Source organism: Ochlerotatus camptorhynchus, unplaced genomic scaffold (genome assembly GCF_037179485.1).
Source record: "Ochlerotatus camptorhynchus isolate MF236.1 unplaced genomic scaffold, CSIRO-AGI_Acam_v1.1 ptg000083l, whole genome shotgun sequence".
NCBI lineage: Eukaryota > Metazoa > Arthropoda > Insecta > Diptera > Culicidae > Ochlerotatus > Ochlerotatus camptorhynchus.
Window position 1 is genome coordinate 2,199,414 of NW_027040573.1, and position 19,242 is coordinate 2,218,655.

At 38.0% G+C, this 19,242-nt stretch overlaps 2 protein-coding genes across 3 annotated transcripts in view; one reads left to right on the plus strand and one right to left on the minus strand.

Moving 5' to 3' along the window:
* Positions 1–301: 301 nt before the first annotated feature.
* The window catches only part of Pof (Painting of fourth), a 32,729-nt gene continuing 13,788 nt past the window's right edge, over positions 302–19,242 (minus strand). The window contains exons 4-7 of one of the 2 annotated variants that reach the window (XM_065218086.1): positions 18,546–18,948; positions 18,344–18,487; positions 18,045–18,280; positions 302–427 (exon numbers count right to left, since the gene is read on the minus strand). In XM_065218086.1, the coding sequence (XP_065074158.1) occupies positions 317–427; positions 18,045–18,280; positions 18,344–18,487; positions 18,546–18,948 (894 nt within the window). In that variant the 3' untranslated portion in view covers positions 302–316. Of the gene's footprint in view, positions 428–17,558; positions 17,987–18,044; positions 18,281–18,343; positions 18,488–18,545; positions 18,949–19,242 lie in introns of those variants that run through there. The other variant, XM_065218085.1, reaches the window with a different exon arrangement.
* LOC135698188 (phenoloxidase 8-like) lies at positions 8,415–17,639 on the plus strand. Its single transcript, XM_065218082.1, has 7 exons — positions 8,415–8,980; positions 9,040–9,393; positions 9,459–9,560; positions 9,616–9,909; positions 9,969–10,302; positions 10,365–10,608; positions 17,314–17,639. The coding sequence occupies exons 1-7, from the start codon at positions 8,453–8,455 to the stop codon at positions 17,513–17,515; spliced, it is 2,058 nt and encodes a 685-aa protein (XP_065074154.1). The 5' UTR covers positions 8,415–8,452; the 3' UTR covers positions 17,516–17,639.

The following is a 19,242-nucleotide window of genomic DNA, read 5'->3' on the forward strand; positions in this document are numbered from 1 at the left end:
CATGAACGCACAGTTGATTGGTTCAGAATTATTTATCGCGCATATTGGAATACTCGTTTGGAATATATAAATAAACTATTAATTGGCAAACAAATATTCACTTTTAAATATTAATTTTTATTCATAGGGATTCGTCTCGAAAATTTGGCACGATTCTACTCGATAGCGACAGCATAATACTTATTGATAGCGAAGCAGTCTCTCTAGATAATCACTTATTGCAATTAAAGTGCAGGTTTTAAACCTATTCTAAGTGATGCAGCTAAGTTTTAGTAGAACGTTAACATTGAGATCATCATATATTTAATGCAATCATTTAGTGCGACAAATCATCATCAGGTTCCAGGCAACTAAATAAATACTGCAACTGATCGTCTCGCCTCTTACTGACAATAAATGTTGACGGTTTATTATCCTTTGGCTTCGTCTATAAAAACGACTCATTTCAAGGATACTGTTTCAAGGATATTTAAATTTCCACTTACCGTTGCACAGTTGCTTTAGAGTCCAATAGTTTTTATCAATGTCATCCACATCGGTTTCGTCCTTTTCACAAATCTTTGCCGGTATTTATTTCGTTCAAATTCATATCCTCAGTTTCGTCATCCTCCAGAACTAGTCGTCTCGTATAGTGGAGTAAAAAGTTAAAGCTTACTATCTTCGATATCGTTCGATTCTTTTTCTTCGAAATAATGTTCCGGAATGTCCGGTGGTTCAATTTTAACCCTAGATCGGAGACCTGTAATTACACATGGAATCATGGAATGTCAAACACTTCACTCTGGAAGCGTGGTTGGGAAGATCAGTAAAACCCCCTCAAATTCAGTAAAACCCCCCGCTTTTCATCATTGAGAAAATGTTCCTTATTATGGGAGTGCTACAACTCCTAGTTATGCTCCCGATAAACTGCAAAACATCTACAAATACCTTGATCCTGACATAAACCGTATCGCTTGCCTTTGTGCTTATGAAAGCTGGACGCTGGTTTACCAAGAATTGAAAAGCTTAAAAGATTATTTATACACACTGAATGTTTCAGGATGATATATTCAAGGTCTTCCTTTCGTGAGTATGTATTCTACAGCGTCACAGAGAAGGATAACTTTCTCCTTTTTTGCATAATTTATGACGAGTGTTCATTTGACGATTATTACATTATGCAATACTTCCGGGGGAATTCAATGTTCACTGCACTTCACACTTTAACTGGTCTTTTATAATCACACCGACACCTGATTACTTCTCCTCATAACAGATATTTGTTTTAGAAAATCATGACTTGTTCCAATCATTCTCTTTATCCTCTGCTGGTACCGTGAACCCCCGTTAATCTGAACGACGCTTCGTGCATATTAACGGGGTTCATTTTATATTTGAACTTCAAGTAGCCCAATGATCATCAGAAAAATAAGTTACTGGTAACCTTATTTGCTATTTTGTTTTGATTAAGCATTCCGTTTCAGATCGTTCCATTTCACTTTACTCTCTTTTTAACTCTTAATTTGTTTCAAATTCAAAATAAATTACATTTCATTTTAACCTAGGTGCTCCAGTTACTACAGTAACTTACCAGCCTTAATTGTTATGATATATATCTAAGTGTTTTTACATTGTTCCTGTCTTGGCAATTCAGTATTTGAAACAGGTTTTTTAAACCCGCATGTCAGTATAACAATTGAAATCTTAAAACTAAAAACTATTATTATTATTATTTAGCTTTATTAAGGAGGCTTTCAGCCTTGGGCTGGTTCGCCACTCAACTAAAAACTAAAACTAAATCTTATCTAAGTATAAAGGGAATTAATCGTTGCAATTGAGGATTGCAACAATTTTTGCCTGAAATTATTAATTATTTTGTTGGAAATGTGTTCTAAAGTCTCAACATTCGAAATTCTATGTACCTCAGTAGTACTGTACCAGGGAGGCAACTTCAAAATTATCTTCAGAACTTTGTTCTAAATCCTTTGAAGTGCTTTTTTCCAGGTAGTGCAACAACTAGACCATATTGGCACAGCATAAAGCATGGCCGGTCTAAAAACTTGTTTAAATATTAGAAGTTTATTCGTGAGGCAAAGTTTGGATTTCCTGTTTATAAGAGGATACAAACATTTAATATATTTGTTACATTTGGCTTGAATGCCCTCAATGTGATCTTTAAAAGTTAATTTTTGGTTAAGTACTAACCCAAGATGACTTGGTTTGACCTGGAAATTGGAACTTCATTCATAGTGACTATTTGACTACTACTAGGTTTCAAAAAGGAAGCTCTAGGCTTATGTGGAAATATTATAGTGAAAATATTATACAATATAGGCCCAAGAATGCTACCGTGAGGAACTCCCTCGGGAACTCCTGCTCTCAGTTAAATAATGTTGAACTAATTTCATAATATAGGGTGGAAAATTAAACTTTTTCAATTTAGCAATCAAACCTTCATGCCAAACACTGTCGAATGCTTTTTCTATGTCTAGAAGAGCAACTCCAGTTGAGCAGCCTTCAGATTTGTTTGAACGAATTAAATTGGTAACTCTTAAGAGTTGATGAGTAGTTGAATGCCCATGGCGAAATCCAAACTGCTCATCTGCAAAAAATGAGTTCGTATTGATGTGAAGCATCATTCTATTTAAATTATCTTTTCAAAAAGTTTACTTATTAAAGAAAGCAAACTTATTGGACGGTAGCTAGAAGTTCAACTGGATTTTTATCCGGCTTCAAAATTGGAACACCTTTTGCATTTTTCCATTTATCAGGAAAGTATGCCAAATGGAAACATCTGTTAAATAATTTTACCAAGAAAGACAAGGTACTCTCTGGGAGTTTTTTGATGAGGATATAGAAAATTCCATCATCACCTGGAGCTTTCATATTATGAAACTTTTTAGTTATAGACCTTACTTCGTCCAAATCAGTCCATCAGGAATCATCGAAAATATTTTCCCGAGAGAAAATATTCAGATAATCCCGAGCAACGTGATTCTCAATAGGACTAGTAAGACCCAAACTGAAATTGTGGGAACTCTCGAATTGCTTAGCAAGTTTCTGAGCTTTTTCCAAATTTGTGATCAAAATTTTACCACCTTCTTTAAGGGGAAGCTTACCGGCCCGAAAATAAAAAAAATATTTTCGGTACATTTTTATTTCTTTAAAAATATTGGGAAAAAATATCAAAAATCAAAGAAAATTAGTTTGTTCCTTAGATTTTTGTCAAAAATCACATGTAAATTTTTTTTCTATCTCATCATGAAAAAAAAATTGGACTCTCAGCAAAACCGAAAAGTCGATGTTTTGTGGTTTTTTGAGTCCAACTTTATGCCATAATGACTTATAAAAAATGTTTTTGAACGTGAATTTTCTTTGAAAAATAAAAAAATATGTGATTTTCTTAAAATTTTGATATCTTTTTCCAATATTTTTAGAAAAATCAAAACGTAATTATTTTTTTCGGAGCGGTGAGCTTCCCCTTAAGCGCTGGAATAGGCTTTTGAGGTTTTTACAAAAATTTTGTGAGTTTCCAAAAGAGTTTGTAACTCGGGTTTAATTTAAAAACATTATTTTCAAAAGTTTTGTTCCTCAGGGCAGAGAATCACTTTTTAATTTGTTTTTGCAAATCCCGCCAGATAACTTTCATGGCAGGATCGCGTGTTCTTTGATATTGCCTCCTACGGACATTTTTAATACGGATCAAGAGCTGAAGATCGTCGTCTATTAAAATTGAATCGAATTTAACCTCGCATTTTGGTACTGAGGCAGCTCTTGCTTCAACTAAAGAAGTAGTCAGAGATTCAAGAGCATAATTAATTTCATCTTTGGTTTGCAAAGGAATGTTTGGATCAAAGTTATATTCCATAAATGTTCGATATTGCTCCCAATCAGCTCTATGGTTACTTTCAATTGCGATTAGAAATTATTTCTTGAGATATTTCAAAACTTACTGGAAGGTGATCGGAACCGAAGTCAGCATGGGTAACCAATTGGCTACAAAGTTGGCATGAATCAGTTAAGACCAAATCAATAGTTGAGGGATTTCTTGCTGAAGAAAAGCATGTTGGGCTGTTTGGATATTGAATAGTGTAATAACCTGCAGAACAATCATCAAACAGAATATTACCATTGGAATTGCTTTGAGCATTATTCCATGAGCGGTGTTTTGCATAATGAAGAATTTACACTCAAAGATAAATTAAATCAAAAAAGCTTAAAATGTATGCAGATTCCCGCTTCACCTTATTGAGTCCGAGCCATGATTACTTTGGCAGTACCTAGTCATGCATGAATAAATTCGAAATAATCTTTCCACTATTAAATTTTACTATTTTTGAATATTAATATATAGGGTTAAATACCCCATTTCCGGCCTATTAAGCATAAGACGCACTTAGTCTTTCTTAATCTAGATCAGTTTAGCACCAAACGGAATGTTATTATTACTGATGGCTTCCAAATTTATTTGCCTTTCCGTACGTACCAAAAGATTTGAAAACGAGAAACCAAACGTTGAGATATTGTCAAAAGTCCAACACTGCTTCTTGACGCCAAACTCGGCCTACGGATTTTAAACTCAGCCTAACGCATTGAAACGCAATTGAAACGCCAATGAATTCACTTCGGCCTATCGTATGAAGATAAAAATTGATTCGGTGGGAGCGCTTCTTTTGTTTTTGGGAATAATGGGTGCAAACTTTCATACCACGCGTTCTCATTGACTTCGTTCGGTAGCTTATTAACTAAAGTATCGTACCAAACGCATAATTGACTTGTTAACTCTGAAATCATGGATTTATTTGAAGTTTTCTGCTCGATAGGCCCAAAATGGGCGATTAGGCCGAAGTAGTGCTCTACCCTAATCAAAAAAGATCAAAATTCAATCAAAAATTATTAAAATAGTATCAAAAATGATTAAAATTTATTCTATAAGGAGTAATTTTTTCTAATCAACCATGATTAAACTGGGTATAGCATCAGATGATTATTTTTTAGAAAAAGAGTATTAATTTTGAATCATTCGATATGATTAAACTGTGTTTAATGTAGTTGAAGATGCTAATTTCAAATAACAGACTAAAGTGGTAATTTTTATACGATAGTTGATAGTTCCGTTAGAGTACGGCAGTGTGAAAATTGCTTATAGAAAGTAGATAGCGAGCTAGGACAACTTTTAAGGAAGGTACAAATCGGTTTTTCATCTCTCTTTACCAAACTCCCCATTTGGAGAGGGATGGTGAGGGGTGTCCCCCCCCCCCCGCCACCACTGGTGTTTAATGTTAAATTGATGAAATTTCAAGCAAAATGGGAATAGTTTAATTTATCAGCGTAGACCTATGACGGGTAAGTTTCTGAAGGTCACCCTTGAGAAAATTCTTCTGCTGGCCTACGCATTGGAATGGCAAATAGACAGCTATAAACGTAAGTTGTCCAAATTTTGTTTCAACAGAAACTCGTCTATGAACAATTATGGCAACGCCACCACAGGCTCCATCCAGACGATCGTTTCTATAAATGAAATAATTTGCGTTCCTTTTAACCTTATGGTCAGATTTAAGGAACGTTTCAGTTATAACGGCAATATGCACGTTATGAACTCTCAAAAAGTTAAATAGCTCGTCTTCATTATGTTTAAGAGATCAAGCATTCCAATTTAAAATATTTAATGAATTAAAATCCATTACTGAATTTCAAAGTCATGACAATATTGTTCGCAAATTTTACTCCAGTTTGAATAGCATCAAACATGGAGTTAGATTTAAGCAAATCAGTAATCATATAAATTAATGATTTCTGTAAAAAATCCATTCCATGCTTCCTAAGTCAAAATTTTCAAAATTTCCGTTAGAATTACGTTGGTTAGTAATTTGACTATATGTTTTAGTATTACTTCTGCGTGAAGTCAACGATTTACATAGTTGAAGATGCTAATTTCAAATAACAGACTGTAGTGGTAATTTTTATACGATAGATGGAGTAGATGAAAGTATAGAGTTTGATAGTTCCGTTAGAGTACGGCAGTGTGAAAATTGCATATAGATAGTAGAATAGCGAGCTAGGACAACTGCGGTAAAAAATCGGTAGAACTGTTTCAAACACATCGTTGGTACTTGAGCGGTCGGTTTTCATCTCTTTTTGCCAGTGGTGGCGGGGGAGGGACACCCCTCACCATCCCTCTCCAAAGGGGGAGTTTGGTAAAGAGAGATGAAAAAACCGATTTGTACCTTCCTTAAAAGTTGTCCTAGCTCGCTATTCTACTAGCTATATGCAATTTTCACACTGCCGTACTCTAACGGAACTATCAAACTCTATACTTTCATCTACTCCATCTATCGTATAAAAATTACCACTACAGTCTGTTATTTGAAATTAGCATCTTCAACTATGTTGGTTAGTATTTTGATTTCTACCCCTTGCCATAGCAGCATAGGTAGCTCTATTAACTCGCTGAACATTGTTAGCAGCGAGGGGAGTAGGTATAGAAGAAGAATTTGAAGCAGGGGTGATATTTGTACCCACGGGTACGAATGTAGAATTTGTTCGTCGCTGACCGTTGTTAACAGCAGAGGAATGTGTACTCATCGGAAACGTGGAACGTTTCCTATCTGTCGATTAGAACGAGATTGAAGGATCGCTTTGCGAGTCCCAAAAATAGTTCACTAGACTTGAAGTGAACTAAATAGAAATCCCGTTGCGCGAATCGCCAGGACGGGATTTCATTTTCATTTTGATTACTTGGAGTGGGACAACTCCAAGTATGCTGATGAATGTGGACGTCTTAGAGGAATACCTGTATAATGAGAGAGAGAAGGATTAGCAATTTCCATTTAATTCCACTACACACTAATCCAGGCCTCCATCGTTCGGTAAATTTTGAACTACAGAACTGTTCGGCAAAAGTTTAAAAATCAGTGAAAAATCCAATTATTAGAAAATTTATTCGAAACTTGTACAGAATTTGTTCGGTTTACCCCATTTATTGATGAAAAATAAAATTTATAAATTTTCTTGATTTCTCACGTGTAACGGTCATTTGAAAATTTTACCGACTTGTTCTGCTGTTCAAAAACCCCGTAAATTCCTACCGACTTCGGTGATCTGAATTAAGTGTGTACCTTATTTGCTTATCCTTAACATCTAGTCGAGTATTAGTACAAGACACTGAAGAAGTCTGCACATTGTAGACGAAATACGCGTATCTGTCAAGGATAAGCAAATAAGGTAGTGGAATTAAATGGAAATTACTAATCCTTCTCTCTCTCTCTCTCATTATAAACTCCAAGTAATTTTGCGAGTTCATCTTTGATCTGATCCAGGGATTCACCACTGGGCAGTTCTTTCATGACAACCTTGAACACACGTTCAGTTTTGGTGTCGTAAGTTAAAAAAAATATGCTGCTTCTCAGTAAGATACTTGAGAAGACATTTGAATCCGTCCAAGGTTTCAGCCAATACACGGCATTCACCCCGACGGCCAATTTGCAGTGAAAACTTATGTTTCACGAAGTTCAAGAGTTCCGCGCGCAGCATGGGATATCCGTTTTACCATCCCGTATCGTCTCCATCCGTATCAAGTCTGAACGATTTTGTTCAACCTTACAAAAGCATGGCCCACAATCTAGTTCAGAAACGTTTCACCGATACCGTCATTGCTAGATCCTGAGAAAATGAAAAAAAAAAATATTAATCGTCTAGAAACAAACAATAACCAATGCTAGATTAAGGATAAAAAGTGAACCGAATGAATTACTGACTAAAACAAATGTATCAAATAAGGATCACTTACTTAGTATGGAAACCCCTAGACCAGCGCTGCCCAACGTGCGACCCACGGGCCAGATGTGGTTTCTGGATCGCAAAATGATATCGTACTAGTTCAATTTTATTTATTATTATGAATTTTTGCCCAGAATGATTGAGAAATAAACCAAATGCAGCTTGAAACATGTTCATCGAACATACACATGTGTTCAATATAATAGCAGCGCATGCCGATTTCCATACAAAATGGTCAACAAGTTGTAACTTTGTTCTCTTAACAACTTTACCTAGTGTCTCACTTTCCAACAGGTGCTTCCAAAAATTTGATATTTTGTAATCGTAATATTGAAAATATTTGTAGTTCTGTGGCGAACGTTTCAGCTCAATTGATCATAAGTTAACAAAGTTACATCATGTCAAAGTTGACCATTTTGTATGGAAATCGGCATGCGCTGCTATTATATTGAACACAACTGTAGATACAGCCATTTAAAAAAGCAAGTTTAGAAATGTTGGACAGGCCTGCTCTAGACTATGTCATAGCACTTTGCAGTTCATTCACTTGCAGCTAACATTTCAATACTCACGGAAACCACATCGAGACAAACATCTTTTATCTACACCCGTTTGCGGTTTTCTCACATCATAAGCGAATACATAAATAGTCTCGTTCCTCAATTTAGTAATCAGTCAATATCTGTTGTTCGCGATGGCATCCAATAATACTAAATTTCACGGGCTACTTCAGCGGCCGTACGAGCCCATGTTCCTACCCAAATCCAACGGGCAAGTCTATTTCGATCTTCCCGACAGCTATTTGACCGATCGTTACCGCCCAATTGGACAATCGCTTCAGAGTCGTTTTGGTGCCAACGTGCAAACTCGGATCCCGGTGCAGAACATTTCCGCTCCAGATATTAGTTTTGCCCAAACGATTCCCCGTCGAGGGGGATTTTCCGTGTTCAATCAAAGTCACCGTCAAGCTGCCGGAAGATTGATCGAATTGTTCCAAAATCAAAGTGATGCCGATACACTGTGTGCAGTGGCAGCCTTTTGCAGAGATAGACTGAATGGACCGCTTTTTCAGTATGCCTTATCAGTGGCCTTGCAGCACCGCTCGGATACCGCCAACGTACCGGTGCCAAGTTTTCTTGAACTGTTTCCGGACAGGTTTGTCGAGGCGTCAACTTTTCCGCAGTTGCAAGAGGAAGGAAGAATCGTTAACCAGGGCGACAGGGTGAGTGCGACACAGTGGAAAAAGTGAGATAGATAAGAAAAATAATGCCCCACCCACAGATGGCCATCGATATTCCGATGAATTTTACCGCATCCGACCGAGAACTAGAACAGAGAATGGCTTATTGGCGCGAAGACATCGGTGTTAACCTGCACCATTGGCACTGGCACTTGGTGTACCCTGCCGAAGGACCGGACAACGTCGTCCGTAAGGATCGTAGAGGCGAACTTTTCTATTACATGCATCAACAAACGGTAGCGCGGTATAACATGGAGCGATTTTGTAACGGTTTACGCAGAGTTCGACCCTTCACTAATCTTCGAGAACCCATTCCGGAAGCGTATTACCCGAAAATTACCCAGAGCTCTATTAACCGTTCTTATCCCGGTCGTGGACGGAACCAACTGTTAACTGTGAGTTTAGACGGTAAACTGAGATTAACATACAAAACTAATATCTAACATAATAAATCCCACAGGATTTGAACCGTGTTGAAGATCAAGTGATCGTATCGATCGCTGACATGGAACTGTGGACTAGCAGAATATTTGAAGCAATCGATGCAGGTTCTGCTACTGCAGTAAGTATCATGCGATTGATTCTGCTGACACACGAACTGCAACCAAATTTTTCAGACCGATGGCCGAAAAATTCCACTCGATAACAAAGAAGGAATCGATGTTCTAGGAAATATGGTGGAAAATTCAACCCTTTCACCCAATGTCAACTACTACGGAAGACTGCACAATGAAGGTCACAACATGCTTGCCTACATACACGATCCAGACAACTCGTTTTTGGAAGGCTTCGGTGTAATTGGAGACAACACAACGGCTATGCGTGACCCCGTCTTCTATCGCTGGCATCAGCATATTGATGATGTCTTCCAACGCCACAAGCGTCGCTTCAAGCCATACAGCAAAGATGATGTGCGAAATTACGTTCATTTATTCAAATGCAGTACTAAATTGACCATTTTTCATCACAGCTGTCATATTCGGATATTGAAGTTGATTCCTTCAACGTTCAACTCAATCGTGCAGGAGCAAAGAACAACATTTTACTCACGTTCTGGCAGAGATCTCAAGTAGATCTTGGTACAGGACTTGATTTTGGACCAGAAGGAAACGTGTTTGCCACATTTACTCACATTCAGCATGCACCTTTTACGTATAGAATTCAGATAAAGAACGATAGTGAAGCTACCAAACGTGGCACAGTTAGACTTTTCCTGGGTCCTAAGAATGACGAGACTGGAAAAAATATTCCTTTCATTGACCAACGTCGTTGGATGATTGAATTGGATACCTTTACCGTAAATTGTGAGATTCGATTGAAAACTAAAAAAAGTGTCCTTAATATAAACTGAATGCAATCATTTCAGTGAACCCAGGGGAAAACAACATTGTGCGTCGATCGGATCAATCAAGTGTCACCATTCCGTATGAGCGTACGTTCCGCAACGTTACCATGTCCACTCAGCCGAACAGCGATCAATTTAGGTTCTGTAACTGCGGCTGGCCTTCGCATATGTTGCTACCGAAGGGAACTCCACAAGGACAGCAGTATGATCTGTTCGTCATGGTGTCAAACTACAACAATGATACGGTGAACCAGGAGTATAACGAGTAAGTACCAAAAAAAGCATATCTACAAACCTTTTTTTAAATCTCTAAACCTAGGTAATTGCATCTAAGAAAAGCGCTTTCAGAAATTATGGCATTCGAAATACGTATCTGCTATATTCGAAATACGGAGCTACGTTATGCAGCTCATACACACTGCAACCTGGTTGTCAACAAGATTCTTCGACTGGCTATCGGATCTCCTTTCAATCAGTTCGCCAACGGACAAACATTTCACAACTACGCCGCCCACAATCCAATCTGTTGTTCGACTTGTACGTCAACATGTTGGCCAACCCATTTAAAATACACGCGGTGTTGACGCGACTTCCCTATACACACTGCAACCAAATTGCAACCAAATTTTACTTCAACCAATTCACCAACTCAGTGTCAACATTTCAAAGGGGCGTAATTGTATTTGTAAACAATGACTTTAGCCGTCGATTTCTCGTGAATTAAAACTTACTCATGAAGATTAATGACACAAGCAGGTAGATGAATGTTTCCTTTACCAGCTGGCATTGTTAATTTGGAGGGATGGACTTTTATTTGCGAGAAATCGATAGCTAAAGCCATTGTTTACAAAAGCAATTACGCCCCTTTGAAATGTTGGCACTGAACTGTCATTTTTGTCTTGCAACCACAATACAATCTTGTCTTTCAACACGATACAATCGAGCTAGAGTCGGTGTGTAATGAGTCACGCCAAGAGTGAAGCCAAGTCTATTGAACTGTCAAACCGGCTACCTATCTTGCAAAGTAAACAAACATTACGATGCTATGAAAGGTCCACGAAAGGTATTGCAATAAAATATAAGATATAATTGAAGAAATGATCATAAACACGCAGTGAGCATTAAATTGTCATGGGATACGTTTGGTAATGATCAGTAATGAGAATTTCTACTATTTTTTGATAAGATAATTTGACAAAATCACTAATATAATGGTTCACTACAACCGCTATTTTTTTTTTCTCGCTAGAAGTCATTTGAAGTTGATGTAGAAGTCCTCTGTTGCCAAGTGAAAAGAAAGGTAATCTTTCGAAAACCGTGATGCGAGTTCAACTGTTTTTCTCTTGACGTGACTCATTATACACCGACTCTAAATCGAGCATCAACGTAACCTGGTTGTCAACCAAATTCCAGTGTGTACAATTAAATTTGAATTTTAAATGTCAATGCGATTGGGGAGCAAAAATAGTCCTGGTACACGGATAGAAATCTCCTTATACCTTTTGGCAAATTTCTATTGCTGATTATTCATAAAATGTATAAGTCAACTAATAAGCAGACGCCTTGCAAAAAGTTAATGAAGATCATGTGTCAAATGAAATGCATAAGCGGTCACATATACCTTTTATGCATTCTTATAGGACATATGCGGTTCATCTTGTGGAATGTATAAGGCTGATGTTTTGGCAAAAATGTATAAGTGAAACACATGAATAAAATAATTGATTTTCGTTTCGTGTACCTAGGCGTCATAGTGAGGGTATGCTGCTCCATTGGCAAACCTTGTAAATAACGCCCCTTGGCTACACAGTTAAAAATATTATGTAGTTTTAAATTCCAATTAGGATTGGGCGATCTTCAGAGAAAGATCGATCTTGATGGATCGATCTTATATTTGGCTCTAGAATCGATCCTCTGATTAAATAGGTACCAAAGAATCGATCTTTGGTAGATCGATCTTTTGATTTTTTTAATACGCTTGTTACGTTGGTACCCGTTGGCACGTTGGAAATTATTTCCTTTATAATATTCAATTAAATCAACGGCTAGAAATTTTTCTTTGAATAAAATGCGCGCAGACCAACGAGCAAACAAAAGCAGAGGGAATGAACGTCACACTTGTTCACTGTCAATGTGTTTGACAATTAAGTTCGGTAATATTTTTTTTCCTTTTTTGTGTAGTTTGGAATCATTAATGATTAATCAATCAAAATGTATTATTTTGTTTCTCCGTGTATATAAAATGTGTTGGCAAAGAGCAATGAGCACAGGAGGGAGGTACCGCAAACTAAAGAGACCGAATTGGGTAAAGAGTCGACACCTTATTCATTTGACAAGTCTTCTGCTCGATTGGAATAACTTTTCCTATGACTTTGACAGATAATCGATTGTACCAATTTTGACTTGTAGTCTCTTTATAAATTCAGACTATTTAGCGCAAACCTTTCAAATGTTGCTGTTTTCGTGTAAATACACTTAAGAAATTTAACACTTTCTTTTTAGAAGATCGAAAAGATCGAAAGAAAAAATCAATTTTTTCGATCTTTTTGTCGACAAAGAATCGATCCGAAAAATCGGAAATCGGGATGAAAAAGATCGATCTTCCAAAGAGCGATCCAAGATCGCGCAATCTTATTTCCAATCTGGAGCCCGTTTTTAAACATAACATAACTCGTTTAACAATCTGTTAATCGAATCTGATACAAAAAATTGCGTCTTTCAAAGAAGGGTATATTTATGACTTATTTTTCATTATTTCATTCAACAATACCGTGCAGGCAGGCACCATGCTTTGCGCAGTTGCAATATTTTTCATACGTGGACCCTTACCACTGGAGAGGAGGCTTGGTTGGCGGTGCTGGGGAGGAGCTGGCTAGCTTCCTCTAAGAGGGCTACTCCTACACTTGATCCAGCAGTCTTCTCTAAAAACCTAACGGCTCGGCGACAGATAGTCAGCGTGATTAATCTGTCGAAGGAACACACTAATCGAGTCAGTACGGTTTTACCGAGTTTTTGAATTGCGGAACTGTTCGGTAAAAGTTTAAAAATCTGTGGAAAATTTATTAATGAGAAAATTTGTTCTGAACTTGTACATACTTAGTTCTGTTAACCCCATTTAATGATAGAAAATAAAATTGATCGATTTCATTGATTCCTTACGGATAACGGTCATTTGAATTTTTACCGACTTTTTCAGCAATTCAAAAACCCAGTAAAAAAATACTGACTCCTGTAAAAAAATCTTAGTGTGAAGGGATTGAAGAGGTCGATTATTGGGGGGTTTTGAGGAAATGACACATAGTACTAGATTTGTGCTGCAAAATGTAAAGAAACCGAAAATCCATATCCCACTGATTCATCCTTTCACATATATACCAAATTTTTATTTTAAAGCAACCATCAAAATAAACAGACAATATATGAAAAGGCTAGTTTTTTCCTATCCTTTATTTACGTTGGTCTCTGTTCCGCAATCTAGTGCCAATCACCAACGGACATTGATTGCCATCCATTGACGGCAATCGAATGTGCAGGAAGGCAGCTTCCACACCTGCGTAGGATATCGTACCCATTCAACACACATGGGCCGGACCAACGGCTTTACTTCCCTTCCGAAGGAAGACGTGACCAGAGATTTTTATGCCTCAGAAAAATCCCACCGACCTCGGCTGGGATTGAACCCAGACCAACTGGGGTGTTAGAAAGCAGTCACGCTTACCACTACACCACCGGCGCTGGCCCGATTGAAAAGGCTAGTTGCCAGTTGCTTTAAATGCTATATGTCTTCCTAATCGGACCCCCGCATCCTAACTCTTTTGTTAATCTACTTCATGTTATTAAACTGTCTAAATTTTCTTATTTAAGTTCGTTTGATGATTATGATATCTCATTAGCCTAATTTAATAAATAATTGAAATCTATAATCTACCTCATCAATTATAACCCATGCTTTATTAAATACATGCACTTGTGCATGCAATCTTAATTTTTTTTTTAATTATATAGGGTATATGCTCCAACTACGCTCACACGTTTCCACTATGTCGTCCAACAAAATTACGTATGGATATGTCAAAAGAAGCACGCCATAGTGGAACTCTCGAGCCATAGTTCAAACACTTATCCCAAACCAAAATGAAGCATACACATGTGTTAAACATAATATTTAGCAGCGCACGTCGACTTCCACACAAAATGGGCAACCCCGACAAGCAGCAACTCTGCTCTCCCAAGATCAATTAAGCCGAAACGTTCGCCACAAAACCAAAAATATGCTCAACTCCACGACCACAAAACACCAAACCCCTGAAGGCACCTGTCGGAAAGTGAGACACCAAGCAAAATTGTTCAAAATAATAGCAGTATTAATAATTTGCATTTCAGCTCAATTTTGAGATTTTAGATTTTACATTTCTCAAAATTCTAACAATCCAACGTCAGTGCCTGTACGTAAGCGTACTACGACGCGGCTCTTAAAAAAGGAGTAACAGATGTGATAATATCACTTCAGGCTAGAACTTTGGTTCTCTCAAGCAATGGTTCATCAAAGAGGTAAGCTCAGTAATCCTAATAGCATGCTCATGGCGCTATTCGCCACGGCAAGAGCCAACGATGCCGGACCTAAACCAACCGTCTCCAACACTCCACTATGAAGCATAAGATTAGACCCGCCCACCAACGCGCAGGTTAAAAACTAGCCAAAGGGAGGGAATTAAATTGTGGGTGTCATTTGAATATATATCCTACGGATCATGGGATGGTACTCCAGAAGATCCAGAACAACCCTAAAGTTGGTAAATGAATGGAATGTGTTGGCATAGTGAGATATAGAAAGAAAATCTCTAGGATAAAGACAAATTTCAAGATTGTTTAAAACTTGTCTTTGATCAACTAGCAGTTGACCAGTAACGCTGGTAGATCACCTTTTCGCGGTGCGTTACTTGTATAAGATCTACCACATCGAACTCTGGCCGTAAGATCTTCTTGTTGACGGTTATGAGCCTCAGTTTTGGGATTGGAAACAAGAAAAGATTCGGGCCAAGGTTCTGCTGCATGGTCAGTAACATAGCTTGTTTTTGTCACTAAGAAGACCTGATGAGAAGGCGCGTATTTGGAGAGGTCCCAGAATTTTTCAAATTATACAGACCATCACAGTTGATTCATGTAAGACCTATTTTGGTTGATAAGAGGGCGCGTCATTGGAAAGGTTACAGAACGCTTCGAATGATTTGGAACTCACAATTGAATGAGGCTTCTTGTGACAATGACTTATCTGTATCGAAAACGAATACCTCATTACTTTTCCATGCATGCATTAAGTAAGTCACGCGAAATTTAGGAAGAATCACCCCTTCCTCTCTTCCCCCTTACGTTACGTTTTTCCTATACCTAATGCATTGCTTTTCACAGATTTGTAAACCCTCACGGAGAAAAAATACTACCCAAAATTTTAGTTCTTTTTACTTAATATTGACTTCAGTCTCTCACTTGCACTCGTTATTGTTGTCAAAAAAGGAACAAGAGATTCGACCCAACGATATAGGTAGTTCAGTTACTTTTAAGTAAAATGCATATTTTCAAATTTACGCGAATTAAACTTAATTTTGGGTAGAATATACTTAAGAGTAGGTATTTTTTTTTTGCTGGTGTTAAATGGAAACTATTAAATGCGATTTACTCAAATTTGGGTTATTGGGCTGAACCCCGGAATTGAGGGAAAAGTACTTAATTTTTGGGGCTCCCTACTCCCTTAGATCCTGACGTATCAAAACTACAGGACGGTTTATTTAGAAGTTCAATTTTTTAGTTACATGTTACTCGGCCAGTTACTTGTTTGAAAGTTAATATTCGCACTATTGTGGATAATATAAGTTAATAATGTGCTCAATATAAGTAATATGATCAGACAAGAAAGTAAAAGAGCTATTCTAGGATGGGAAACATTTCTTATTGTAATGTTCCATGCGATTAGTATTGAACCAAACAAAATTCACAAAGTTTGGACCACGTCTAAGATCTAGGATTGTCACTTGCAAATCTTTGCTTCTTACGATGTAAATAATATTCACATCCCAGCAAACAACCGACGCCAGGGAGGCAGCTCCCACATCTTTTTTTTTATTGTTCTTTATTAAGGAGATTTTTAGCCTATGGCTAGTTCATCTCCGGAAAGAGCTCCCACACCTGGACCCTACCTATCGACCCATCAACTCATGAACCGGGGACCAACGGTTTTACAGAACATCCCGGCGGCGCCGACTGGGATTGAACCCAGACCTGAGGTAATCACGCTTACCACTACACCACCGGCGCCGCTAGCTGCAGGACTTAGATAGGCAAAAATTGAATTAGGTGCCAAAGCCATTTTTTTCATATATAAACTATCCTTCAGTTAAAATTGTTAGCAGGGATAGCTAAATATTCTTCACGCCGATGCACGCCGCCGCCGCTGAAAGTGGCGCTCGGCGTGACGCTGCAAAAGCAAACATTACCCTTGGCGCTCTACTTGAACAGCGTTTGTAAGAGTACGTTACACTGATTACGATGATAACGGAGTTTACCTATTGTAGCAAGATGAGACTGAAGGTGTGAATACGTGCCAGTTTTGAACAAATCTGAGTGCCCAGACAACCTTGATTCCAGGGGAGAGATAGTGAAGTGCTGTTCGATGAATTCGAAGGAAACATCGGTATTGATGACGACTGAGAATCGACTTATCGAACAAGGAAGAAAGGAAGGATTCCTTGTAAAATTTTGTGAACGGGGTTCAAACTCATTACATTCCAATGCTATTATAATGTGAACCATCGGTGGTAATTAGAGTACACCCTAATCTTGTTTTTAGCGCTCATCGACAAGTCGTTGCAACAACAGCTTCATAGGAACTCAAGCACTTGTTTTGTCAAAATTATTGTGTAGATACGCCATCTAAATGTTAAACTTAACTTGGTTCCTTCTTTCCCTCTTTCAGAAATACACCATGTGATGACTCTCACTCTTTCTGTGGCCTACGCGACCGGCTCTATCCCGATGCACGCAACATGGGCTTCCCGTTCGACCGTGTAACTTCATCTAACGTGAACAGTTTGAAGGACTTTGTCAAACCTTATAAGAACATGGCTACCACACCGATCCAAATTCGGTTCACCAATACCGTAATTGCCAGATCTTGAAAGGGATTTCTTTCCTATTCTACGCTGAGACATTTACGCGCAGTTGATTGGTTCAGAATAATTTATAACGCATATTGGAATACTCGTTTGGAATATATAAATAAACTATTAATTGGCAAACAAATATTCACTTTTAAATATTAATTTTTATTCATAGGGATTCGTCTCGAAAATTTGGCATGATTCTACTCGATAGCGACAGCATAATACTTATTGATAGCGAAGCAGTCTCTCTAGATAATCACTGATTGCAATTAAAGTGCACGTTTCAAACCTATTCTAAGTGATGCAGCTATGTTTTAGTAGAACGTTAACATTGAGATCATCATATATTTAATGCATTGCGCATAACGAAATCATTTAGAGCGACAAATCATCATCAGGCTCCAGGCAGCTAAATAAATCCTGCAGCTGATCGTCTCGCCTCTTACTGACAATAAATGTTGACGGTTTATTGTCCTTTGGCTTCGTCTATAGAAACGACTCATTTCAAGCACACTGTTTCAAGGATAATTAAATTTCCACTTACCGTGAAAGTAGTGGAACAACTGGTTTTGGTGGCAGACTCTGGCTCCATGAACATGTCACTTTTTATCGATTCGGAAACTGAAGTCGTTCCATCGTTGCTGGCCTTGCTGCGCAGTTGCTCCAGAGTCCAATAGTTTTTATCAATGGCGTCCACATCGGTATCTTCATCTTCGCAATAATTTTCGTCGGCATTTATTTCGTCTAAATTCAAATCTTCAGCTTCGTCATCCTCCAGAACTGGAAATAAAAAGGTTTATATATATATATGCTCGTCTAATGGAGTAAAAAGTTAAAACTTACAATCTTCAATATCGTCCGATTCTTCCTCTTCAAAATCATGTTCCGGAATGTCTGGTGGTTCACTTTTAACCCTAGGCCGGAGACCCATCTCATCCTTGACGATATCATCATCCAAAATATCCGTTCTGATGGTATTCAAAGTATCTGAAATGAACATTTTAGTTAGGCAACGCAGCAATCTCCAAGTTTTTTTTTTAAGTACCAGAATGGTGAATCTCCAGCTTATGTTGTTGCTGATCAGTGCGAAAATTGCGTGCGGGTTTCTGCTCTACCGAGACAAATAACTGTCCCAATCCTTTCTGCCTCTTGGGCGTTTTAGGAGTATTCGTATCCTCGGGCATAGCAATTGGCGCATTATGGCGCCGGAAGCGCACAATAATATTCTTTCCGTCGATAACCTTGTTAAAATTTGCTTTAAATGCTGCGATAGAATCATTGACATTGTGGAACCGGATGAAGGCGTACCGTGTGTGCTTCATACGCTGCGCGTGACCTATATCGATACGTCTCGCCGTTGGAAACATTTGCTTCACAGTGTAAACGGTCACAGCATTCGGTAGATTTCCAATGAACAGCGTCTGCGGATCGATTTCCTCCGGTTTCAACTGAAAAAAGACACGTGAACACTATATTCCAACTGCATCCGCATATGCATATGTACTGCAAAAGTTAGTAATAGGTACATAGGTAAACATGAAACTTCAAGATGTAATTTGGCAACAGTCCCAAATACCAAAAACAAAAATTTGGCATATTGTCCACTCTTCCCTCGCATCCGCTATCTACCACCATGTTTTCTCACACATAAATGTCGGTATAGATACAGGTTGCGCAAAGACTATAATTCATAAATTAGGTTATTTACATCCGGTCACAGGAAACTAAATAAAACACATCGC

Bases quoted from the DNA above. Each gene is read 5' to 3' on its own strand.
- LOC135698188 (XM_065218082.1), top strand. From the start codon at position 8,453: ATGGCATCCAATAATACTAAATTTCACGGGCTACTTCAGCGGCCGTAC. The intron at 8,981-9,039 runs GTGAGTGCGACA...CCCCACCCACAG, and splicing joins TCGTTAACCAGGGCGACAGG to ATGGCCATCGATATTCCGAT. The intron at 10,609-17,313 runs GTAAGTACCAAA...TCCCTCTTTCAG, and splicing joins GTGAACCAGGAGTATAACGA to AAATACACCATGTGATGACT.